The sequence below is a fragment of the Diorhabda sublineata genome, chromosome 6 (genome assembly GCF_026230105.1).
Source record: "Diorhabda sublineata isolate icDioSubl1.1 chromosome 6, icDioSubl1.1, whole genome shotgun sequence".
In the NCBI taxonomy this organism is placed as follows: domain Eukaryota; kingdom Metazoa; phylum Arthropoda; class Insecta; order Coleoptera; family Chrysomelidae; genus Diorhabda; species Diorhabda sublineata.
Genome location: NC_079479.1, coordinates 24,660,791 through 24,687,430, shown reverse-complemented (window position 1 = coordinate 24,687,430; position 26,640 = coordinate 24,660,791). Strand labels below are relative to the sequence as shown.

The 26,640-nt window shown below is 32.8% G+C and overlaps 2 protein-coding genes across 4 annotated transcripts in view; both read right to left on the bottom strand.

Annotated features, from left to right (window-relative positions):
• Window positions 1–16,481, bottom strand: part of LOC130445416 (dual specificity protein phosphatase 22) — a 29,645-nt gene extending 13,164 nt beyond the window's left edge. Inside the window, exons 1-3 of the mRNA XM_056781018.1 lie at window positions 16,389–16,481; window positions 4,209–4,325; window positions 2,944–3,068 (exon numbers count right to left, since the gene is read on the bottom strand). Coding sequence (XP_056636996.1) covers window positions 2,944–3,068; window positions 4,209–4,325; window positions 16,389–16,409 — 263 coding nt within the window. The 5' untranslated portion in view covers window positions 16,410–16,481. The remainder of the gene's footprint in view (window positions 1–2,943; window positions 3,069–4,208; window positions 4,326–16,388) is intronic.
• Window positions 16,482–19,187: 2,706 nt separating this feature from the next.
• On the bottom strand, window positions 19,188–26,433 carry LOC130445428 (vesicular integral-membrane protein VIP36). 3 transcript variants are annotated; one of them, XM_056781036.1, is made up of 7 exons: window positions 26,206–26,433; window positions 26,038–26,153; window positions 25,790–25,987; window positions 24,851–25,013; window positions 24,629–24,795; window positions 22,139–22,355; window positions 19,188–21,338 (listed from the first exon to the last, which is right to left on the bottom strand). In XM_056781036.1, exons 1-6 carry the CDS (start codon window positions 26,405–26,407, stop codon window positions 22,143–22,145), a joined length of 1,059 nt encoding a protein of 352 aa, XP_056637014.1. In that variant the 5' UTR covers window positions 26,408–26,433; the 3' UTR covers window positions 19,188–21,338; window positions 22,139–22,142. The 3 variants fall into 3 exon arrangements, with proteins under 3 accessions (XP_056637014.1, XP_056637015.1, XP_056637013.1); XM_056781037.1 differs by having other exon boundaries at window positions 19,188–19,441; XM_056781035.1 differs by having other exon boundaries at window positions 19,188–22,355.
• Between the last annotated feature and the right edge of the window lie 207 nt (window positions 26,434–26,640).

Genomic DNA, 26,640 nt, shown 5'->3' with positions numbered 1-26,640 from the left:
GATCTTGCAATATCAGTTTATGCACAGCAACGCTGTTTTCTGGCACAACAGTCGATTTTGGACGACCTTCACGGAAATCATCCTGTGGTGGCTCGAGATGGTGCTGTGTTACCAAAAATCGAAGTGATAGATGATGACAAACTTTATGATGGTAATTTCAAATTTGACATATTAACATCAGTGTTGTCATATCTCAAAACTTAGTAGCAGCCCTCTTATCAGTTTCAATGAATCGCGATTTTTTCTATACAAATATTGTTGTTTTCAGTGGGTTTGGGTTCTTTATTGAGAAATGATGAAGTCTAAAGTTGACAAAATGTTCAGTTTATTGAACAGAGTTTAAAAAAAATACCTTTTGAATCGATTGACAATACTTGTTGTGATTAACAAAACTCTTGCTAAACAATCGTCGGATTGTTGCTCAATACTTAACAATTCTTGAGATTATAAATTGGAGCACGTTTGCCTGTCGCCATTTCATTTCGCTTTTTCGCTGTCTGCCAGCTTAACTAAATTAAAAATTAACATGAACATGGTTACCAACTTTGACTCTATATAAAACAAAATAGGGTGAGGTAAGGATAGGGTCAAGGTTGGGATAGGTCGGGTCAGCTGTCAATTTAATCAATTCTCAACAAATATAGTCATTAAGAAGGCCAATTTGTGAGAGAATAAGAGAATCAGGAGGAGAGATCCACCTTTGCGTCATAGACTTTGAGAATGCTTTAAATAATATATACAGGAATGATATAATGTAAGATCCTATAAAACAGAGAAGTGGATAGAACAACGGAATATATAAAAATATAATGATGGTAAAAGAATCAGAAACGAAATGTCAAAAACATTCAGGAATACGGGAGAGGTAATACATGAGTTTATACTAAGCCTAATGTTTTTTCGATTATTTTTGATAAAAGTTTACAATAAACAAAAAACACAAACTACAAGGATTATACTGTCGATGTATTTGGAACTAATCGCTAATTTAGGAATATGTTAAAAGCTTGGTATATGCAACACCAGTAAACAGAAGGAACGAAATGATCGATAGAATAAACTTCCATTGTGACGCTACAAGCGTCTTGGAATACTCTTCCATGTTCAAAGAAATATCCTCCATAGACTATGGTAGTTTTATTTATGTACCTAAGACGCCGTTGGACAGTATGCAATTAAATTAGAAATGTTTTATGTGTTTTAATACCTCCTGTAAGTATTTTCAATAAATAATTAAAATTTATGATAATTTTTTTCAGAATGTCCCTTTATAGCAAACGGTTTCTTTGATATGTACAACGATCTACAAATCTACATATCTCTTAGACCGTCAAGCCCCGGAATACCCTGAATTTTTTCCACTAGTTGTTAAGGAACAGCACCTATGATATTATTATACCAGAGACACTCTTTTCTATTTTATTTAACTTATTTCTTCTTAGTTTACCCTCCACAAAGACCTTTGTGTCTCGGTTTTTACCTTTTAATGTAATTCTCACAACTTAAAAGTTTGAAGCTTTTGACAGATCTTTGCCCGATTTCAAATGAGTAACAATTTAATTCACATAAAGATAATGTAAAATTGAAATTCATCATTAATAGTTGCTTGAATCGCTTCATAGACGCATAGTGAATCTTTTGACATCATACGTATCATTCTCGCAATGTTAGTGATATCTGTGACAATCCAGGATTCTCAATTCGGCGTCGTCGACAAGAATTTCAAATTTCGAGAAGCTCTGAATAAAAATCTTCGTATCCGTGCTTATAAAATTCAATCAACACAACAACTGAAGCCTAATGACCATACACAACGAAGAGCGTTTGTTGAATGGATTATCGAGTACGAATGGATGTTGATTTTGCGAGCAAATTCATTCTTTGACCTTTATGGGTTTTGTCGCTTTTGGGGTTCTGAAAACTCACATGTGATTGTCGAAAAAGAAATTCATCCACAACGTTTCACTGTTTGGTGTGTATTTTGGGCTAGAGGTATAATTGGACCAGACTTCTTTCAAAATGAGGCTGATCAAGCAGTGACTGTTACAGGTGCTGGATATTGCTACATGATACAGTTGCCGAAATTGGATGATATTGAAGTGGTTCCAACCACAGAATGATCGGTACAAACCATGAAACACTTCAATTGATGCATGACACATTTCCAGGTCGTGTACTCTCTCGTTTCGGTGATCAGAATTGGCCCTTCAGATCGTTTTTTCTGCGGTTCTTCAGCATTTGTGCAGAATGGTCATGGAAAATTTCGACAAACGAGTGGAGGTCTTTTGTCTAATGTGTTCCAAAAAGTAACCTCACCCTATGGACTTAATGATTTAATGAAAAATTACAATCAAAAAACAAAAATTTGTTTTCTATTTGAAATCTTGCGTTAATTTTGGGATATCCATTATATTCTGAACGTAGTCTTCCTTCAGTTTTTGAAGACTATAATTTGGGTATCGAAACGCATGAGCCTTTATATGTTCGTTATTAAATCAAATAAACCCAAGATCATTTCAGGAAAAAATAAATAGTTCATGTCTATATGCCTCGACGAATATTGTATTAGATACATTTCAAAAAACGTAAAAAATCCTTACGCGTTTCCACTTGTAATTACCAATTATAAAACATGTGTGTCTATACAAAGAAACTAATCGCGATTACGTAACGTAATTCAATGTACGTCGCGGTATGTAGCCAGGAAGTAGTTGTTTTTTCATTAATACTATTAATAATCTCATCAAATATATCATCATTGAGGTATTTATGAAAATATAACGCATATTAAATTTTATACTTTGAAGGATAGTGTATAAAGACATTGTAGCTCGAAATTCCCTTGTTATTTCATACGTGTAACTATGTTATTCATTATTAATACATTTACCCTTGTTCCATCGAGAACAATGCCCTGTTGTATTGAAATAATTTGATGCTTACCAATGTATGAGGACATTTCCATCTCGAATTCGGGCCGCGTGAATGAAATCGTTACATAGAGAGAAATATTGAGTTAAATTTTGATCTGGTGAATCGGACGCCATCACGCAAAGATAGTGTTTATCCTGAAACAGGAAATATCGGAATTATGTTTACCCTTGAACAGATGTTACATTTTATATTGGGGCTTTTGGGTTTACAATATGGGAAAACCGTCACCTGTTCGATTAAACTTTCCTTATATAAGGTTTTCGTTTGCCGATAATTTCGTTGTTTTCTTCCCTCAAAACAATACGTCGCGAATAAAAACTTGGATTTTCAGATGTTGCAAATTTGTACAAAGAATTTCTTACCATTAAAACGTGTCTTCGCGTACATAAAAATCACTTGTTGGACAATGTTTGTGTTTCGGGGATACGTAACATCCTGGGCTTCTTACTGCGTGCTTCTCTTATTCGTTCAACATTTTCTGGTGTCCTTACACTTCTTATACAGTATGTTTCCAGTCGATCTGAAGTTTTTCACCCATCTGAAGATTTGGTTATTGTTAGAAACAACTCCATGTCGACCGACATCACATCTCTAAGAAACTATATACCATATACGTTGCAAGGCCCAATGCTCCATAGTGAGTAACTGAAATGGCTTCTTGTGCAGTACAAAACCGTCTGTTTTCCGCATGTGACTTTGTACATTGATCTATCTTATTCTCAGGATTTTGTATCGAAAATATTTGACTTGGTTGAACAGTTCTGAATCTCAAAGTTCACATTAAGATAAGAAGAGGTAGGTCAAAAATGAGGTGGTTGGACAATGTCACTGTGGGAATTACATGATGATGCGCTAAGCCAAAGGACCTAATGATATGGAGGTCCATTGTTGAGAAAGATTTTGTATTAACATGTAATTGTCCCGTTATATTCGCAATGCTAATTGTTTACTCCTACGGCTGCTAGAGCTTCGTTTCATATAGTATCATAACAATTTATAATCTTTAGTTTGCCTCAAATAAAGAAAAAGCCCTTCGTAGGAATTGTACCTTCAAAAACGGTCACAGGTGAACAGAAACAAAAAATATATACATATAATCAAATAGCCAAACTTTAGCTTCAGATAACATATCAGAACAGGACCGGCTTCACGGTCTATATCAGTGTACGAGTTCGTAACAATACGGTCAAAATCTAACTTGTGTCAATTGATTCACAAATGGTCGAATTGACGATAACAAAATTACATACTTTGATATATGTTAATTTACTTACCGAATGTATCCTTCTTGCTGTATCATGGATAGCTAAAATATGTGTAATGTTATACTTTGCAAGTTGCGCAGCGTCCTTAGAATCTCTATAATTTCCAACGTAAAGCCCTGGTAGCACCTGGAATTCAAATATTTCAATTTTGTATATTGAAAATAAGTTTTTTTGGCCTTAGACCAATAGAAAATGTTCTACACCAACTGTTACTAAATTCGTTTTTTATTAATCCGTACTTTACAATTAGAAAGAAATTATTTATGATGTTATATCAGAGTTTACCTCCTGGATCAAAAAAATTATACTAAGTGAAATGAAAGAGCAATACATTTCAGCAGATTATTTTTCCAATTTTCAACAATGGTAGCAAAGAGTAAGCCTTCGAAAGAATCAAATGATTCGATTCGATTCTTGGAAATCTCTAGTAACAAAATAAAATAATTACAAATAGTCGTCGTAACCGCCAAACTTTGGTTTCGAGCACATACTAGAGCTAGACCGGCTTCACGGTCTATATCAGTGAAAATGATAGCAAATATAATAAAAAGCCTTCGAAAGAATAGAATAAGTTTAATAGATTCGTGGAGATCTGTAGTTTGCCATAAATAAACATTAATTCCTTCCTAGAACGGTCACAAAAGGATGAACAGAAACAAAATAAAATAATTACAAATAGTCGTCACATCCGCCAAACTTTGCATTCGAGAGCAAATTAGAAGAGGACCGGATTCGGGGTCTATATCAGTGGAAATGGTGACAAAAAGTTATAAAAAACCTTCGAAAGGATAAAATAATTTGATGCGTTTGGTCTTTATAATAAAATACGAGTGCTTCCAACCTTAAACTGAAGATGTCAACACTTATCAACATGGGAAATATATTTGCTTATGCTTTGCTTTTACATTTCGATGATCACAATGACTATACTTCACGAATTGGTTGACCAACCACCGTATTCACCAGATCTGACCTACAACGACGGCCAATCGTAGGAAGAAAGTATAGAATTTCACTACTCAGTAAACATGTTCTTATTAAATAAAAGATCTAGTTTGCGTTTTGCAGTGTTGTTTTTACTGCATAAATATTTTAATTATCAATTAATTTTAGTGTTGTGGTCTAAAGGCTAGTACACACTTGTAGAATTTGTCGCGGGATATAGTTTAGTCATTTTTTATTTACACAATTGTTATGAATTGTTATTAATTATCTTTCGTATGCATCACATTTGAATTTCGACCTTAAAATAGCAAAAGAAATTGCTCTTTTTCTTTTAGAAAACAGTTACCTTATCAGAAATGAATATTGATTTCCCATTTAAAGTCAACAGTAATATCTTGACCTTGAACTAACCCTTACGAACCAGACGTTTGTTTTACAATAAAATTTATTTTTCGTTGTTACCATGAAAAGACACGAAAAACGTTTATACAACGAAGTTATTTAAATTAATTTCAATGTCATTTACGGTCAATAAACTCTTAAGTTTAGAAAACTAAACATGAAATTAATTAGCATATTATCAATAGAATAAAATATCTATATTCAAGTGAATTAGACAGGAAAGAATTGTTGTTGTAAGCAATTACTTGAACTAGCAATTATCATCAAAATATTCGTATATTATTCTCTATTTTGTATAGTGTATGCTTACTAAGCATAACAGGAAATTAGCATTGATAAAAATAAGAACAAATAACAAGAGACATGATAATTTCATGAAGAAAAACAGGTATATCGAGAGTTTGCTTTAATTGTACCAAATAACGTCGCTGACAACAGTTTTGAATAGATCATTTACTAGAGAGATACTGATGAGATACAATAACATCGAAACCGGTCATTGGATTACAATTTTTGCAATATCAATCAGAAATATCGATATCGACGAAAGTTTATATAAATCTAACAAATACATTACTTTAAAGACTTATGCAAAAAAATTGACATATTTCAGTCTTTATCAAAATACCTGTTTTTCGTAATTTTTTTATTGAAGGAGATCTAAAATCAGGACAATTTATCCAGGAAAACGTGTAAATTGCTCTAGAATGCTACATCCCATGGAATGGTTCTCGATTCTCCAGAAATGTTGGAGAAAATCCACAAAGTGATACTGGATGATCTACTGAAAGTGCGACACAGTAGGCATTTCAAAAAGTGCGATACATCGCATATTATCTGGAAATTTGGACACGAGAAAGCTGTGCACAAGATGGGTTGCGCGTTTGCTCACAATAGAACCAAAACAGTGTCGTGAAGATGTTTCCATCGAGGGTTGGCCATGTTACAGAAATACAGCCACTACGCACTAGAAATAAAAAAACATTCAAAAAATGGATCAAAAAGGGACAACCGGCTCCAAAGAAGGAAATAACCGTTCCATTTGCAGGAGTCGGTTTTTTAGGATGCGCGTGAGATAATTTTCATTGGCTTCTTCTTGAGAAAGGGAAAAACCATCAACGGCGAGTCTTATGCGAACTAATTGCAGCGTTTGAGTAAATAAATCAAGCAAAAATGGCCGTATTTGGGTGGACAATGCACCAGCTCACTCTGCAATTGAAAAAATTAATGGATTAAAGTTTGAGTTGCTACCTCATGCAATCTATTCGCCAGACTTGAAAGAATAGCTCGGTGGTCAAAGATTTTACAACAATATAAAGGTGATGATAATGACTATTGTAAGCTAAAAGGAAATTACGTAGAAAAAAAATTTTTTTTCCCAAGAATTTTCGTTTTTCCTGTGTTGGAAGTGGTAGGATTTAGATACTACCAAGTTCGTCCACTTTCCGCGTAACTTTCACAATACGAGTTGTGGCTATTAAGTAACGAGACTAGCGTTGCTGCAGAAAAAGTAGGCATGCGCTAAAAGTTAACTATAGACAAACCATTGTATCCGCAGCCTTCGATTGTATAGAGGTTGTTTCTTTGTTTTGGTCGTAAAAATAGACCAACGGATTTCGCATGAAACTAAACCTTATAATTTATTGAAATAAGGATATGGTAATGAATGTTTACCGCGTCCACGTGTTTTTGAAAGGTTTAAGCGTTTTTAAGATGTAGTCCAGTCATCTTAGGCCAAATTAGGTGAATATCTCGGAAAATCGACATACCACGTAAAAACTTGTATCTTGACATCTTAACTATTTTAAAAATTCACATATAATTGGATGATTGCAAGTTTTAAAGTCAGGGGTGAAAGGTCACAAAAATGGATTTTTTTACATTTTTTGCAAATATCTCGATTTCTATGGATTTTACGCTAATGGTGTTTCATTTTAATATTGCAGAGAATTCAATTCTCTATAACTTATATATTTAACATTTTTGTATACCTTAAACTGTTTCCGAGATAGAGGACGTGAAGAGCGCGATCAGAGAATTATCTGAGGTCAACTGGAAGTCTCGATCAAAAACTCGTAATATCAAAGTTATAGTTTATTACTAAATGGATAATTATCATTTTTCATTAACTTTTAGATAGAGTTCATTTCTTCTTTGTTATCTTTGTTTATTTAAGTGTCAATTTATTTAATAATTTGTCATTTTATAGATTTATTATTGTCAAAATTAATAAATATCGAGAACAAATTCTAATTTCAACTCTCTTCTTCTTTTTCTTCTTCTTCTTCTTCATCATCGTCGTCATCGTCCCTCTGCTGCAGAATTTGAAGTTTCTCTTAATTACCGTCTTCAACGACGTTTATCTCCAAGCCATTTATGATTTCTAGGTCTAGTTTCTATTATCATTAATATCAGTCTGATATGGTACATTGAAACAAGCTTGTCTAATACATTGGTCGTGAGCTAAAGAGTACTAGAGCCCCGCTTTCCTGCATCCACATCTTGAGCCACAGCTACTTTTGCAGTTACAGAATTTTGTACGAGTAATTCATCTGCACCAGGTGGTAAAATAGTCATGATAGGTTTCAGGAATTCGTTACGCATTGTCCGACCCCATTCCTGGGGTTCTAGATCATGCCCTAAACAAGTTTAAATTTGATAATAAACACGATTGAGCTGCTCCACTCGTTTGATAACTGTTCAGGTTTATTCGACTTTGTTGACTTAGTGCATATAATAGGGGTCCGATTCCCCGATGTTATTAATTATTTTCTACTTCGAGTGCTATTGGTGTAAATTAGAATATAATTACAATGTAATTAAGTATGTTCCTTAGTAATTTTTCAATTACCGGAAGATTATGATTGTTATTGAATTGATAAATTTTAGAATTATCAGAAAGAAAGATTGAATTTAATCTAAAACGAAATAAAAAATGATAATTATATAATTAACAATAAATTATAACCTTAATATTTCGAGTTATGGATCGGGACTACCAATTGACCCCAGATTATTCTCTTACCCCGCGCTCTATGCCCTCTATCTCGAAAACAGTTCAAGATATGAAAAAATGTTGAATATAAAAGTTGTAGAGAATAGAATTCACTACAATATTGATGAAAAATACCATTAGCGTAAAACCCATAGAAAACGAGATATTTGCAAAAAATGTAAAAAAATTGATTTTTGTGACATTTGGTTTTAAAACTTGCGACCATCCAATTATATGTGAATTTTGAGGATAGTTTTGGGTTGCCAAGATACAAATTTCTACGTGGTGATATACTGGGTATGTTGATTTTCCGAAGTCAACCCCTATAACGACTGGACTAATGGCTTAGAAGATGTTGAATATGATTCACGTTCGTGTCGCCCTTCCACGTCAAAAACGGATGAAAATATCGAAAAAGTAAGTAATTTTTCTCGATCTGAATCTATAAGAATAGACAATGAATAAAAATTTTAACAAGTGTGCAAAACTGATAACACAAATCCTCACATTTGAACAACAAGAAGTTCGCGAAAATATTCGTATTGACAATTTGAATGCGGTTGAAAATGATTCAAGCTTATTAGGGAAGGTAATAACATATAACGAAACGAATCTGTATTGAAAGGAACAAGAATTGAGTCTGTTTAAGCTGTGTGTTGTGAACGCACCTCGTATATATGTATATATCTTTCTTGTTATTAATCTGTTCGCCGCATATACTGAATTTTGTTACCATGGCAACAAGCTGTATTGTGATTTCTATTTTTAGACCTTTTTTTTGCTGTCGTCCGTCGGCTAGCGCTGGGCCGAAAGATAAATAGAAAAAGAAATGTAACACTTGCTTTTTGGCCTTGGTAGCGTGTATGCGTGTGATTATTAGCGCGCTACTATCTTATATATTATATTTATATATTATGTATTTTGGTTTATGTTAATTAGCAAGAGTGGATAAATGTTTTAGTTTCAAAGTACAATTTAGTTAAATAGTAAATACAGTCTACTACTTATTTGTTTATAGTTTGATGATGTAGTAAACGTGAATAAGAAGAAAGTTTAGTGTTTTATTTGCCATTACAAATGAACTAAAAAAATAACTTAATCAGGAATCTCCTGTACACTGTGAAAGAAAAAGCGATGCGCGTCATGAAGGAACTGATAGACTTTTGAACAATAGAAGAGTCGCATGAAGCGATGTAATGATAACAAATAAATATAAATAATATCAAAATAAGATATTTTATATCACAAGTCAATATTATACTAACATTCTGACACATTTTGATGTCGAAACACAACCACAATTGTTGAAGAAGAGAGTTTTGTTCCATTGCAGGTTGTTCACCTTAATAATCTGCTCAAATTCGGAATAATTATGAAAGAATAACGAACCGAAAGATAATAGATAATACTTAGTAAAGGGTGAATGTTGATGTAATCTTGTGGTTCTACTATTTCTTGGTTTAAATCAGTTCCATAATCCATTACACAGTTTTAATCAACTTTCTATGTAAAATAATGTGGCTTAAAATGAAACATTCATTTCCTAACTATCTATTTAAATTAAACAGCGGAATAGGGCGAAGTTTAGGTACGTTTTATAATAACTATAGAATTTTGCAGTCAATTATATTCTCTGGAACCCATCCAAATTATAATCGATACAACTCGAATTACGAAATGTGGTTGAAAGTATAATATGTGTTGATTTTACTAACAACACAGTAAAAAAATAACAAAAAAATTAATAGAACTTATGATGTATTAATTCTTTTAAGAATTAATCTTATGCTAAAGAGAGACATAAATCGTGAATTAATTTTAGAAATAATCGTGAAACCAGCTTAAGAACTGCCACTCCTGATGGGAACCATTAGGATCTGTTAATCATATAGTAAAGTGATACAAAGTGTCCCTTATTTCACCCTCCATTAAAGTATCGTCTCAAATCACCTAATTTCTGTCTTATTTTAATGTAACTGTGAAGAACAACATATTTCTAGTTATTATTGTATACGTTAAGATTTATTACTAAAGGCTGAACATTCCTAATGGGAACCAACCGCATAGTTAAGTGATTCCAAGAGTTCCTTAGACACTTGAAGTTCCATTAACGTATCAAATTACTTACTTGACTCTAATTACCATAATATCCATTTCTATAATTAGTTATAACTTTTGTTTACAGTAGGATTTAGTATTTAAGACGGCTTGTACACGGATACTGGGTTCATAGTAATTTAACATTCGTTGAGTACAGTAGTCAGATTATTGAAACCACTTTATTTATGTATAGTTTTGCTTAATAAATAGCGCAGTAAACTATTTATTCAAATTTATCCACAGAAAACCTACAACAACTGACGACAAATATTTAAAAGTTTGTGTTATGTTAGAAGTAGATCCACATTTCTGAAGTAGAAAAATTACGAATTTTAGAAAAGATACAGTAAAAGGGATTACAGCAGATGCTCAAAATATTGTCCATTTACTTCGATACCACAAGCCATGGGATTTTCAAAACTTGCTATACATTTTGCAAAATTCCTGACTGCTCAACTCTTTTTATCACTGTGGTAATCCTAATTTTCAATTCCTGATTATTGGTAGGTTTTGTTTTATAAACGATGTTTTTTAAGTGACCCTACAGGAAATAGTCTAAAGGATCCATGTCGGGTGATCGCGGGGGCCATTCGATAAAACCACGTCTTCCAGTCCATCTTCTGGGAAACTAATTCTTTAGTTATTGCCATTATGCCGATTTACGTTTTAATTAATACAAAAAGTGGCCTAATCGCAAAACATAGCATTACTTTTAAAATTTGGATCGTTTTGATTGTAATATGTTTTCATCATTAGGTCTACAAACTCACTCACGTAAAATTTTCATTATTGATGTTTGCGAAAATAACAAGTTCCTGGATATTTGTCTAGTACTCAAGTGTGAATCGTCCTCTTACAGGATACAAACATCTAAATATTTGTTTTTAGTTAATGCAGTTTTACTGCGCACTGATTTGGATAAATCTTTTACTGAACCAGTTATGGGATTTCGGTTAGGATATAAATTATTAAAGATTAAACGTTACATTGTGACTTTCAATGAACTTCAACAAATTTGTTATTGTAGCAGTCATAGCCACCTAAATGTATTATCTTAACTTCCGCGGAGATAACGCAAATATGGATATAACTCCGAAATTATGGCATTTGGTTCTAGGGAACATTAGATGAAAAATATATACAGGATGGTCCATTTAAAATAAGAAAGTTCATTATTACAACAATGCAAATACCATCAAAATACCGGCCGTATCACAAGAAACTTGTACACACAAATTTATGCCGTTTCCAAGATAATTGAGGCGTTCCATACATAAAACTCACCCTGTATATGCAATAGAAAAGAAATATTGAATTACAGCGATGTTTTTCTTTTATTTTTTTTTTATTTTCAGTGCAACATATATTTTATATGGTTCATAATTTTACCATTGGGACCGAAACGAACCACTCACTAATAATATTGATATTTTGCAATAATCAATAAATAATATAATCATTTATTTAAATATTTATTTTCCCCGTCAAACTAAATCAATAACTAAAATTTTGTAGTACAAATATTATATGAATTATTAAAATAAAACAATCATATCGAGAGTTTTAAATTGGTAAAAACTTTTTTTAATGTTCGTATGAAATTTGTGTTTTGACATAATAATTTCCCATTTAACATTATTTATATTTGAAAACAAATGTAACCCAGACAGACATATAATCTCTTGTGACTAGTTTAACTCATCCCAGGTGTGAACCATTGGGATCTGTTAGTCATTTAGTTGAAGTATATAATAACGTTCTTTATTTTTAACTTCCATTAACGTATCCTCTAGAATTACCAAATTTCTGTCTCATATTAATATGACTGTGAAGAATCATAAATTTTCTACTTAAATTCAAGGTATACTGTATAGTAAACGATCTTAATGGGGACCCACATCGTAGATGATTGATTCCGGGTGTCCCTTGGACCCTTGAGTTTCTATAACATATCAAATTAGTTTTGATATTTTAATACAACGAATATGGTCAACCATCATTGGTTAGCCCGAAGATACATTACAGTTTTAGCACCGTATCTCAATTAATGTGTGTTCGTCAGTAGTCTGCTTCGAAGCGGAAAGTTAATCTGGCGATATTGACTATGAAGCGCATCAACGATAGAATCATATCAAACGTCTATTAGAGGTCTTAAAATAGATGCTAAGGATTTTATTCCAAACGTGGGATTATAAACCTGCCCAATAACCAAGCGAATTGCGCTCTAAAAAAGTGCCGAAACCGAGTAAAGTAGAGCGCACAAACATGCCCGACTAGTTTAGAGTCAACCTCAAAAGAATCGAGTGTCTGCGATGATAGTTACTGAAGGATAATTTCTTTCCCGCGTTCGATGTCTTCTACACCAAAGTAAATCGTTGTTATTTTCACTTTGAGTTGTCTATATAACTCTGGGTTTTCGCCTGTATGTTTTCTAGCTTATGTGCCTGATCTGTACATTACAGATTTAGCTCTACTTAATATAAACAACTGTGAAGGCAAGACTTTGTGTATTTATAACTATATACTCCCGCTTTTTCCCCTACACAATCGACTAATAAGTTGTAATTACCCCAACTACGCTTGTGTTCAACCATATTAGGATCGAGTCTCCAATTTTACCATACAATCTTCTGCATCTGTCTGACGCGAAGCTTTATTTTAATCTTGGACCAAAAAGAGGCTTTTATCATTTCTGTTTAAATATAAAATACTTACTACCCACTAATTGGGGTTTTAAAGTAACAAATGCACAAATGATGCTATATTCTCCCTTCTAAAAAATGTTTGCACCAGCCTTAACAGCCATCACTCCACTGCAATAACTTTTTGTGATTTTTCTAAGGCTTTCGATTTTGCGAATCATAATATTTTGATTTACAAATTGCAATACTACGGTTTCACGGTTAAAACCTCTCGCATGGTTTAAGTCATACCTTACCAATATAAGTCAGCTTGTAAAGGTTGATACAACGATGTCTTCTTGAATGACAATAGAATGTGGAGTGCTCCAAGGCTTAGTACAAGGCCCCATTTTGTTTCTTTTGCTAAAAATTAAGTTTCTCCTGTTTGCGATAAGATCAGTTACCAAAGAACTGAACTTATCTTCTTAACAGTCTATTATGCCCTTATTGAGTCGCAACCCCGATATGCCCTATCCTTCTGGGGTACGTGTGGTGCTACTCAATTTAAGCGAATCTTCAAACTACAAAAGAGAGCTGTTAGATATTTACTCGGACTAAACAGCAGGGCTCACTGAAGGGAGCTCTTCAAATGATGGAAAATTCTGCCTCTTCCTTCATATTCATCTTTGAATCTGTTTGCCTAATTCGTAAGCACGTTTCTCCAATTTCAGAAAGGTCATCCACTTAGGAACGCGGATCACGATCTTTATCTACCTACTCCACGTTCAGAATTAGATGAGGGTTCAATATTTTACAATGCAAAAAAATGCACAATCACTTGCCAATTGAAATCAAATGGATATTTGCATTTAGCAATAATTTGAGGGCATATTCACTGGAAAATGCCTTGTACTATGTAAACGATTTCTATTCTAATAATAATATTTAATTCCGAGCCTTAATTATTACCTATTATTTCTGTATATTGAAATTTTATTTAATTCTTATCTTTATTTAGTTATTTTTATGTTTGTTTTTTAGTTTTTACAAGGTTTTGTCTACAAATTGTAATAATTTTTTGACAATAAAGTATTTCTCTCATTATTAGTGACATTGCTAGAAGCTCTTCCGATATCCAAAAAGGATCCATTGTCATCTCTTTGTCGACTATTGAGTTAATATTTTTAGATCTTCCAACGCAAAATTTATAAATCTGTTCATAATATATCTATCCAGAAGCCTTTGTAGCATCTTTAGAAATTTTATTAAGTCATTTGACTTAGGTATAAAGTCTGATACTTTGCCAAACTGCCTTTGAGGATCTTAAGCAATGTTTTGTACACCGACAATTTCTTTTCCTAATATGCTATTGTGTGTCATATTTATGGTATGATAAAAAAATCGATGATTTTTAGTTGAATTATCGCATTCAAAAAAAGTATTATAATGTATAAATTATGAACGCAACTAACCTCCAATCGATATGGAGGCATAAAAGACCTTGAAAATACGTATGAGCTATTCTTTTTTAACAAATCAGCATAAATGAAAAATGAGAGTGAGAATGATTCAACAACTTTTCGTCTATAGATTTCTTGGCATTGTTCTCAAGATTTAAATACGAGGAATAGTAAGAAAATTTCTATAATATTTCATAAAATTGATTTATATTCGTTTTAAAACGAATTTTAAATCGCTCAAATATAAGGGAGACCGACTATACTTTTGATATGCCCTATGAATATATTTTTTCTTCAAAATAAGTTAGGTTCGGTGAAAAGTTTCAAAAATCTTGTTCCAATGGCTCTTTTTGAGACATCAATACTTGACCAAGTGGAATTAAATAATTTCTCTCCATAATAGACGCTAGTACAAACAAGAACTGGTTCTGGTTGATCTAGAAACTTGACTGCGTTTAACGTTCACTCCAAAATAAAACCATTAAAATGCGTAAAAGCTTCCAGATTTATCTTTTCCACTTATATATATCTTTTCCGGTTTATCTTTTACTGTCAGTTCGTAGAGTTTTTTAGCAAATAGATTCAAAGAAATTGGTTTACTCTGGTTAGAAGATACAAATCATATTATGTTAATAGCTTCATTTACCATTTTATCTAGAGTTATATGTAAAATATAGGGTTTCCTGGTTCATTTTTAAAGATATCCGTCAATGATAAGTCTCAACAAGCAAGTTTCAACTTGCTACTTCGATCAATTTCATTATAGTAGAGATCGAACGACCACACAGTTGTTTTGCAAAATGTCTCAAATTGAGTTATGGAATTTTTGACTAGCGAATGATTAACACCAATACAAATCAAAAATTAAATGGAGGCTGTTTACTATGACTTGTGTACATCATTTTCAACAATTACGACGAGAATCATTAGAAGATGACCTACGTGCGGGAGATCCTGTGACGGGTTATGATCCGACATCCAATAGAGATTTACTAAGATAGTTGCGCCAAAAAATTATCGAAAAAGGCGCGGAAAATCAGCCGAGGTGTACGGTTTCTTCATGACAATGCTCAAATCCACACTGCTTCATTTTCCAAGGCTATTATAAACGAAAGTGGCTTCACGGAGATTGAACACCCCCACATAGCCCTGATCTAGACCCGTCCAACTATTTTTTTCTTCACAAAACTAGAATATGAGTTGAAGGGTGAAATATTTAATAGCGACGATGAAATTAAATAAGCGGTGAAAATAGATGAAGAGTGTATTAAAAAATAAACAAAGTTTTTCTTCATTTCTTCACTACGTACAGAATTGCATTTGAATATCTGTACTTATAGGAGTATAATATAATGAGAAAATTTTGATTCAAATACCCCGAAGCATTTTGCACAAAGGAAACTTTATGAAAAGTATTCTTCATTATATAACTAAGCAATTTATGACAATATCAATTTTCATCATCAACTTTTCATGTTTTGATTAGATTCTTCACATTTCAGAATTTTCTATCTTACAAAAAAGTATCAACATTTTTTTCACATTCTAAAAATACCTTCAAACGCTAAAGCCCAAAAGAAATAAGCATTTGTGGCACATTTTGTTTAACACTACGAAGAAAACTATTGACACGCCAGTGAGTAAAAAATTTCAACCTAATACTCGCCTTATTCATACCATTCCCCATGCTGGCGGGGAAGCCGCGGTAAGCTTTTCAGCCCCCGTTTCGGCTGCTCCTGTGCCCGAACGCGATACAACTGAATCTAGGACTTTAAAAGGAGGTTTCCAGAACGGTTTCTACTACATAGAGATGTGCCGTTATAACGGTAAATGCTGCCAAATTTTTGGCGCGAAATTAATACAAGCTTCGATACTCAGGATATTCACAACTTTAAGTAAATAAGGAATAATTTGAGTTTTACGAAAAATTCATTTTGAATGTTGAACTCTGTTGAAATAAAGATGTAACTACAACGTTTTGACTACCTAGTGTACGCTCCTGATTTATAATTCTAGAGCATTGTAGAAACATCTGCAACTAAAGATAGAGCTACTTACTATATTTTATAATTTCCATAATTTTATAATTATTACCAGCGCGGTTAAATGGGGGAGGCATCTGTAGCTTCCACTACATTAAAATAGGACCCTTATATGGCGTGCGACTGTCTACCCGTTATAATATGAACGTATATGTCACAAATAAGTAAAAATAGTTTTCTATTATCACATAAAAATATGCCTGCCGGGAAAATCACGTCAAAAATGTGTACTAGGTAATTTTTAGCTAAAGAATTATAAGGAAAGTTTTTTTAGAAAATATCGTGATCTGTTTACCATAAAAATACAGAATCATGACTTTTGACTAATAACTTTTTTAGATTTCGTTAATCATATTTCCACGTGAAAAATTAATGTTTCATCAACGTTTATAAATTTTTTTCCATATTTACTCAACTAGGGAAATTTATATGTCAAATATGTGTGAAATTATAAATATATGAAATCACGAATTGCAATTTGAATTGATTGGCTACCTATCAAATTCACCAGATCTGGTTCCCAGTGACTTTTTCCTGTTACCTAACTTAAAAGTTTGACTTGCAGTTAAGCGATTCTCCTTACACAAGGACATAAACGCCCATATTTGGAGGAGTAAGACTGCAACTGTTTATTTTAATGGTTGAATCGCTTGGAACATCACTAGACTAAGTATATAAACTTAAAAAGAGATTGTGTTGAAAAATAAGAATGATTCGATCCGATTCGACTTTTTGAACTGGATTTATGAATTACCTTTCCTAAATCGAATATATACAATTGTAGACTAAATAAAAACCTAAACATCAATTATTTTCGACTAAAAAATAGCCCTCCCCCTTTTACTTAAGCAATCGGTATCTGGAATCTCGATAAATGGATTCTACGATATCGAAAACGCTAAACTATTTCATCATGATATTAAACCGAGCGGATACGGAAGTACATCGTATTAAATAATAGAATTTGTATTTGAAGTTAGTACGTAACAGTTAAAATAGAATGTAACCATCTCTAATTACGTTGTAGCGGCGGCGCTCTGTCTATCAGATCCGGTCGATACGGGACACCACGAGGTGTTATTGTTTGAGGAAATGTACCTTTGTTATTCATAAAAACACATTTCCTTTCTTTTTGAAAACTAGTATCGTAACTATAATCCAACACTATGGAATGTAAAGTGTCCAGATTTGAAATCCAGTTTTTTTAGGTAGCGATCTATGAAGGGTGCTACGGGTGATTTCTATGAACTTTTTTTCTACTTTTTGTACTACAACGTTGCTGTAATTAACAACGTGGTTGAAAAGCCTCTTTTTTTTACTTATGACGTTACTGACAGCAAAATTATTTTGAAAACATAAAAATATGAGTTCCATCGACAAGCTCTTGGCATACTTCCCGGTCGATGGTCTATGGAACTCCGAATATCTTAATAAACCTAATTTTTCGAATATCACCAAGAAAGTAACGTTAAGTCTGGAGATCTAGGTGGCCATATCACAAACTTATACCTCTCTACTAGTCTTCCCTTAGCTCTGACTGTCTGAATGACTCCAATCCACACTGCTTCATTTTCCAAGGCTACTATAAACGAATGTGGCTTCACAAAGATTGAACACTCACAACATAGCGCTGATCTGGTCCCGTCCCACTATTTTTTGTTCGCAAAATTGAAGGGTGAAATATTTAGGTGGCCATACCACGTACTTATACCTCTCCACTGGTTTTTTCTTAGATCTAACGGGCTAAATGACTTACAGAAAATTTTATTAGAAATATTTACGAATTTTGTATAGACCCCAATTTTTTAATTTTCTATAAAAATATCAAAAAAATTGTTTCGTAATTTTTGTACTTATGAAAGTGGAATGTTTTCCCGTTTGGTTTACTTTTTACTATCCCCATGTGTTCAATACATCAGATTATTTGCTTACTACTACTGTTATTAGAAAATCGTTTATATACACTTTAATCATATCCAGAATGTTCGAAATCTCTAATTTGCCTTGAACAAATACAAAAGGTCTTCATAGAACAGTCTCTATAAAAACAGTCACAGCAAAAAAATTCAAAGATTTCATGCTTTCTTGAAAACTTGTAACCGGCGCGTCCACCAAACTTTAGATTCTATTAACATAATAGAACAGGACCGGATTCGGTCTACGTCAAAGGACGAGTTTATAACAAAATATGTATGCACGCCATTGAGCAATATTTTCCAACAGCGGTTCCGTTATACCCGATAGAATTTAATCACAGAAGATGAAGAGGTCAGTTGCACAAATCCGATCCAACCAATCATACTTGCAAGTTGGATGCATAAAAATGTCAAAAGGTTCGATCAGTGTGCTTCATCTTCTCCTGTTTTTGAAGAAGATGCCTGGGATGGTTTTTAGGAAGAAAGGTCAGTGAAAAAAACTGGCAATTTTATCTTTAAAAAAAATGTATTTATTTTCATTGTACAGTTGCTTAGTTTTTTATTAAGATACCCTTGTGAAAGAAGTACTCCGTCTATTCGAACAACCACGATTTCATTTCGCTTTCACCTCTACGTTATCATTGAAGCGCTTTCCGCTTAAATCCATGATTTATTATTGTGGATCTCCTCCTCTTACACATTTTTGTTTCCACTAAATACAAAGGAGAGGGGTGAAAGTTCTACATCCATCTTTAAACTCTCTAAAACATTTTCGGTCCCGATTATTAATCATTGCTCCAGCTCACGACGAACTTATGCAGAACAGAAAATAAGAAAATGGATACCATACCAACGGACCTTACTAGCCCCTCTTATATTGTGTCTTGCAGTTAGATTGGTGTTCCATATCAAACGGCATCAAAAATAACAAACCGTATTTTACACTTGGCGGCCATTTCAATCAACTAAAACGCACTGGGAAGTTAAAAATGGCGCTGGTTTGTTTACAAAAGATGCCGCACCAACGGGTCCTATTAGCCCGTCGTATATTGTGTCCTGCAGCAAGATGATAAATCGGCATCAAGGACAACAAATCGTCATAGAAAGATGTCACACCATTGGACCTTACTAGCCCGGAGCTCCAATTTACTAGTCGTATAAAAGAACTAGAAAATTTTCGTGTAATAGTTGTTGGTAGTATACGAAGAAAAGAATGGTCAGAAGGGTGTTTGCTAACAAGTACAGAGACTGATTTTTTTGTTGGTAGCACTTGCGATAACCCTAAATTGATATAATCGGTATTAATGGAAGGAGAGTGGTACTTGCTCCCTGTTCCAAAATGGCAACTACAAGAAAAATGGAAGAGGATAAATCAGTTGGATATTCAGATGGATATTCAAGTTAAAACGCATTTGTGCACTTTTTAGATTTTTTAGTCGGCATAATTGACTCAAGTCCAGCAAATTGGATCTGCAGAAGATGTCAAAAAACCTGGACATGCACGCCCATTCGTACTAGACTCTGTCGATTTTACAAGGAAAATCATCAGCGGTGAGATTTTTGGAAATCTGATAGTTCCATTAAAAGTAGGATGTTTGGGGTGGTTTGAAAGATGGTCTCAAAGACAATTGGAAAAGACAATCTCTAATGATAAATGAAGCCTCTAAAAGACAAATGAGGCTTTATTTTTAAAGAAGAAAGTCTCTAAGGAGAAATGAGGCTGTATTCCTGAACAAGACAGTCTCTAGCGACACATGAGGCTTTAATTTTGAAGAAAAATAAGGCTGTGTTTATTAAAAAGACAAAGACAGTCTCTAAGGACAAATGAGTCTTTCGTTTTTTGAAACAGAAAGTCTTAAAAGACAAAAGACCCTTTATTTTTCGAAAAACAAGTCTCTAAGAACAAATGAGTCTTTGTTTTTTAAAAAGGCAGTCTTAAAGGACAAACGACCCTTTATTTTCGAAAAAACAAGTCTCTGAGGACTGAAGCTATTTTTGTGAAAAAAAAACAGTCAAAGACAAATTATGATTAATTTTTTGACGATTTTTTATCAAGGTAGCCTTTAAGGAAAAATGGGGCTTTGTTTATGAAAAAAACAGTCTCTAAGAACAAGAGGCTGTATTTATGAAAAATATAGTCTCTAAGGATAAATAACACTTTGTTTTTGAAACAGACAGCCTTTAAGGACAGTCTCTAGAGACAAATGAGGCTTTGTTTATGAAAAAACAAATGTTTAAGGTCAAATTTAATTATGTTCGTCCTAAGGACACCTGACAGTTTATTTTTGACAAAGACAGTCTCCAAGGACAAATAATACTTTATTTTTGAAACAATCTTTTATGAAAGGCAATGTCTAACGACAAATGACGGTTTATTAAAAAAACAAACTCTATTGACTAATGTCGGTGTATTTTCGAAAAAAAAAAAACAATTTTTAACGACAAATGACAGTTTGTTTTTAGAAAAAATAATTTCCCTAAGACATAAAATACCTTGTCTAGATACTTAAAAAATTTACGAGTTTGAAAACTATATCACTACTCAACAGTTAATCCAAACTACCCTTGTAATACACAAGAAAAAATCCTCCTTTAAAGTATAAAATACCACAATAGACTCGAGAACCCTCGAAACACAGTTCAGCTCCTTGAAGAACCCTAAAACACGAAAAGACTCCTGTAAAACAAGCTTCTACTATATACAAAACCATCATTAAACCCATTCAAAATTATGGTATTAAGTTATGGGGATTTACCAACAAATCAAACGTAACATAAGTCAATGATAAGTAAAAAATCCTACACTACAGTATGGAAACCACTTCAATACATTACTTCATCCCCTCGTAGAATAAAATACAAGAATGGAAAGGAATTGACAACTTATCTTAGAAATGGTTAAAAAAGACTTTTCAATGTATAGCTCCTGTTAGGGTCACGAAACAGCTCTAAAACCAATCAGAATAAATCTGTTGTTTTCATTACTATTAAACACAAACAATAAAATAACCTGATAATTTCTTCAAACCATCAACTTTTAACAATAAATATCAGTCGAAGATTAATAATATATAAAAAACGTTGTCAGGTTATATTTAAAACGATTTTGTTATGCCCTGAGTTATTCCTATATCAGGGCCAAAAATAATAAAAATAAAAATTTTATATTTTTACCGAAAAATTATGTTAAAATTTTCAAAAAATATGACATAAGGGACAATGTATAATCTTTCGATATGTACTGTATATAATAAAAATACATAGAAAAAGTATCACTGGGTTCAAATTCGATTTTTTTTTTATGTAAAACGTTGACCTTTTAATCGAACAACACAATCGTCACCTTATCAATTGAATAAACATAAGATATTTTGAAAAAACATTTGTTGATTATATTAAAAAGACAGTATAATACATTTTTGTCCATTTCTGAAAAATTTAAACATATCTCAACTAACCCTTTCAATAAAATCTTTTTCTACTTTTTTCTTGTTGTTTTTGATAAAACATAATTCCCAGAACTATGCATACTACAATGAGGATACTGGCACCCAACATTAAGAAGAATAATTTTGTTCCAGACATGGATGATGGAGGATCGTCGACGTGATCCCTTGGAGCTTCAAAATAACTTGCAGATGGTATTATTTTCGATCTATCTTCACCTGTATAATCCTGAAATAGGAAAATACCTCACTATCGTTATTTTCGACACTTAATTTCATATAAAACAACAAAATACAAATGATTTTACCTTAATAGGAAAACACCAAGAAGAGAACTTGGGATTTACTTGAGCTTAATGGGTATTATAAGTGAAACTGGTCCTGGTTTTGTATAAAACGATTAACTCAAGTTACTTGGATAGTTGAGAACAAAACTTGGGTCTTAATTAAAAAAAAAAGGATTTACTTGGATGTTATAGATAGTTATGAGTAAAACTAGGTCTTGCAAAGAAGGATATACTTGAGCTTCATGGGTAGTTATGAGGGAAACTAGTCTTGGTCTTTTGAAAAATGATTTACTCAAGCTTCTTGGGTAGATATGAGAAACACTTGGGTCTTGGTCATGTAAACAAAGATTCACTTGAGTTTTTTGGCTAGCTATGAGTAAAACTAGATCTTGCAAAAAAGGATTAACTTGAAATTCATGGGTAGTTTCAAGGGCACTGGTCTTGATTTGGCAAAAAAATATATACTCGAGTTTACAGATAGTTATTGGTACAACTTGGTCTAGCAATTTAGAATTTAGTTGAGTTTCATGGGTAGTTATGAGTAAAACTAGTTTTAGTCTTCCAAAAAATTATTTACTCACGCTTTTTGGATAGTTATGAGCAAAACTTGGGTCTTTGTCTTGTAGAGAAGGATTCAGATAGGCTTTTTGGCGAATTACGAGTAAAGCTAGGTCTTACAATGAACGATTTACTTGAATTTCATGGGTAATTTTAAACAAAACTGATCTTGGTCTTGCTAAAGAGCGTCTTGAGTGATTAGGAGTAAAACTTGGTATTGATCTCACAAAAATAGGATTCATTCAAGCTTCTTGGCTATTAATGAGTAAATTTTCGTATTGGTCTTGCAAAAAAATACTTACATGTGGTTATAGGTGGTTATGTGTAAAACGAGATCTTGCAAAGAAAGATGTACTTGAGTTTCATGGGTAGTTATTAGGGAGATGCTCTTAATCTTGCAAAAAATGATTTACTCGACCTTTTTTGGTAGTTATAACTATAACTAGATCTGGCAAAGATGAATTTACAGGATAGTTATGAGGAAAACTGATTTTGGTCTTGTAAAAAAGGGTTTACTTGACCTTTTCAGGTATTCATGTTCAAAACTAGGTCTTGATCTTGTGAAGAAGGATTCACTCAAGCTTCTTGGTTAGTTATAGATAAAGCTAGGTCTTGCATAGAAGCATGTACTTGAGCTCCATGAGTAATTAGAATTTTTATCAAATTAATCTTTGATATTAAGCAATTTACCTATAAGTTTACACTTTACGTCATAGAATGACAGCTCCCTTGGGTGACAAAAATACTAACAAACTTTCTGGTAGGTCTGATAATAGCTACGCAGAGGGGAAGCAGAGACACTGATAGGTCTAATCACCAAGCACGTGGAAGTCTGCTATCACCTGCAGGGCTGCTGACCTGGACTGATGTATTGATTCTGTGGAATAGAAGCTCTTAGGAAGAAAATCTTGGGAATTGAACTTGTGAAAGAACCTTACTTTCAAGCACCAGCAACACCCGGAAGATTATTTAATTCTGAAAAGTTTATAAGTGCTAAAGGAGGGTGACAAAAATGAGTACAAAGGGACAACCCATTCGTAGTATTAGTGAAATTACACCTTAACAACCGACACTATCTCTTCATAATTGATTTGGATATTGTTTAACTGATTTTGATTATAAACAGTTCTCAAAGAATGAACTGCAAATACAAATTAACTCATCCTGACATTCTATTGGAATTTAACACTGGTAAATTAAGATGATACATCAATATTCCTATCAACTTATACTATTAGGACATTATGGATTTTACAGTGATGGTTTCTCATTAAAAATACTTGTAAGCAGATCAAAGATGAAGATAACTCAATCTAACCTGAAAGAAAAAGTTTCTATTGCAATTTCTGGTCCCTCATAACTAAACCAACAACTAAAAAGACCTAAAACTTTACAGTTTACAATACAGTGACTGTTTTAAGTGGGCAAAGAAGCAATTGCACTATCGAGAATCTCTTATATTACCAAAAACGATCAAAAAATTTGTTGTAGTACAAAAAACTTAACAAATTGAAAATCTTTTCTTTGAACAACACACCAAGATGATATGTGAGTTCAAGGATACAACCAACTGTAATATAAGAGAGTTAGTAGGATAAATATTCCTTTTGGTAGAAAAATAATTTATAGGAAGGTAAATATAGCTAAAAATGCATACCTCGACTCCCAAATCAAGTTCGTAAAGTCGTATGGACATAATATCATGGTTATCTGACAAATCTCCAGTAGTCGCTGAAACTCCTATGTAATATCCAGTTGGTAATCTCACTCCTTTTACCTGGAAACATTCTTTCCAAGCAGCTTTGTTTTCGAAATCGGTAGATACTGTAAAAAATTTATATTAATACAATTTGAAATGAGAAAAATGTACTAACCTCACCTGTTAATATATCATTTTCGTATTTTATTGAAATATAAGTATCATGATCGAAATTTCTAAATTTTGCCTCACATCCAGCTAATTGAGTATGAGTACCATCTCTATCGTGATCATAAGATAAACTACCATTGTTGATCATAGCAGAAATATAAGGATGTTGATGCTAGAAAATCATTATTACAACAACCAAAGTGACATTTCCTCTTTATAAGCCAAGCTATGATCTATCTTAAGACCATTCTTTCCTCATATTCACAGCAAAACATATTGAGATGGATATCGACACAATATGGAAGGAATAAACTTTAATTTAAGCTTCAAAAACCTAAATGAAATAGATAACTGAGTATAACAATGTCCTTGAAGTTGCTAAGTCAATAAAATTTATAAGATATAAAGTTTAAATTTAAATTAAGAAGCTTATCAAAAAAGAAGAAAGAGCAAAAACTCATCTGAATTGCAGAAAAACCAAAAGCTTGGACACAAAAAGAACCCAATTTTGCACAAGAAGTAGAAAAAGAACAAGCTGCAGAAATCTCTTGACCCATCAGTTTAATGCCAATCATCTCAAAGCTGCTTGAAAAACTCCTATAAAAAAAGGAAACACAGATCCCAAAATAGAAGTTTGGATCACATCTCATCAGTTTGTATTCAGACCAGATCTTTCCACCATGCAACAAATCTACATACTAAGCCTTAGAACTCAAAAAACACTGCACAGCCGTATTCTTAGATGTGAACCAAGCCTTTGATAAGGTCTAGCACCCAGGCCTATTTTCCACAATTAATTTGAAATGAAATGGCCATCAGACCAGATAGAAGGTTGTAGAGGGATTTTCATTGCAGAAGACCTCAATACTTTAGTCTATATATAGTGATTGATAATAAAAAAAAAGATAAATAAATTTCATTAAATCAATATTTTATTATTAAACTTACATTATGTGGTCCGTTGTGATTACTATACGTGTCTAAAATTATAGCTAAGCCTTCAAATAGATCTTTACTACCGAAGACCGGACCATCGATTAATCTATCTTTTGCATACCATATAGCGAAACCATCCCCAAATAAATCTTTCCCTTTACCGTGCACTTTAAATTGAACCTGAATATCCCAATTACGACTTGTAACGGGCTAAAATTGAATTCGTTAATATCTAATTAAATAAAGTTATTGGTACTTACCATAGTATTCCAAATGGCACCTCTTTTACTTTGGGAATCGTCCACTAAACGAATGTAATTAGGTGTTACTATCGTGCTCCCGGTAAATTGCCAGAAAGGTATATCTATTCCTGAACCTATAAGAAAATTCTTCAAAACATCTTAACCTCAAAATTGAGTGTATTTTACCATAATACGGTTTAATTAATGAATGTTCCCTTTTCATGAAGTCTCTTGTATTCCATTGTGATTGTGAATTTATCACACTTAAATATCGAGACAATAAAATTACACTAGAGAAAAAATTAAAATACATCTTTGCACTCTTTCTCCAATATCGCACAGAAGTTAACTGATGATGATTCCAAATTAAAAGGAAAATTAAAAACATGATTTAGTTATTTCGTAAATTTTAGGTTGGCAATTTATGTAGTAGAAACATAGATAAACTAAAAACGGTTCCTTTTGGAATACGCAAATTAAAACAGATTATTTGAAATCCACGTCAGAATTAAAGAAAATATTAATGTTCAATTGATATTCTAAATAAATATAAAAATATAAAAAAATAAAAAACAGTCCCTTTGGCAAAAGTTTCAGGTACTCAGTGGTGGCTTTAGATCT

Coding starts and splice junctions, on each gene's coding strand:
- LOC130445428 (XM_056781035.1), bottom strand. CDS start 26,407: ATGTTTTTAATTTTCCTTTTAATTTGGAATCATCATCAGTTAACTTCT. Junction 25,988..26,037: donor GTGCCATTTGGAATACTATG/GTAAGTACCAAT, acceptor ATTCAATTTTAG/CCCGTTACAAGTCGTAATTG. Junction 24,796..24,850: donor CGAAAATGATATATTAACAG/GTGAGGTTAGTA, acceptor AATTTTTTACAG/TATCTACCGATTTCGAAAAC.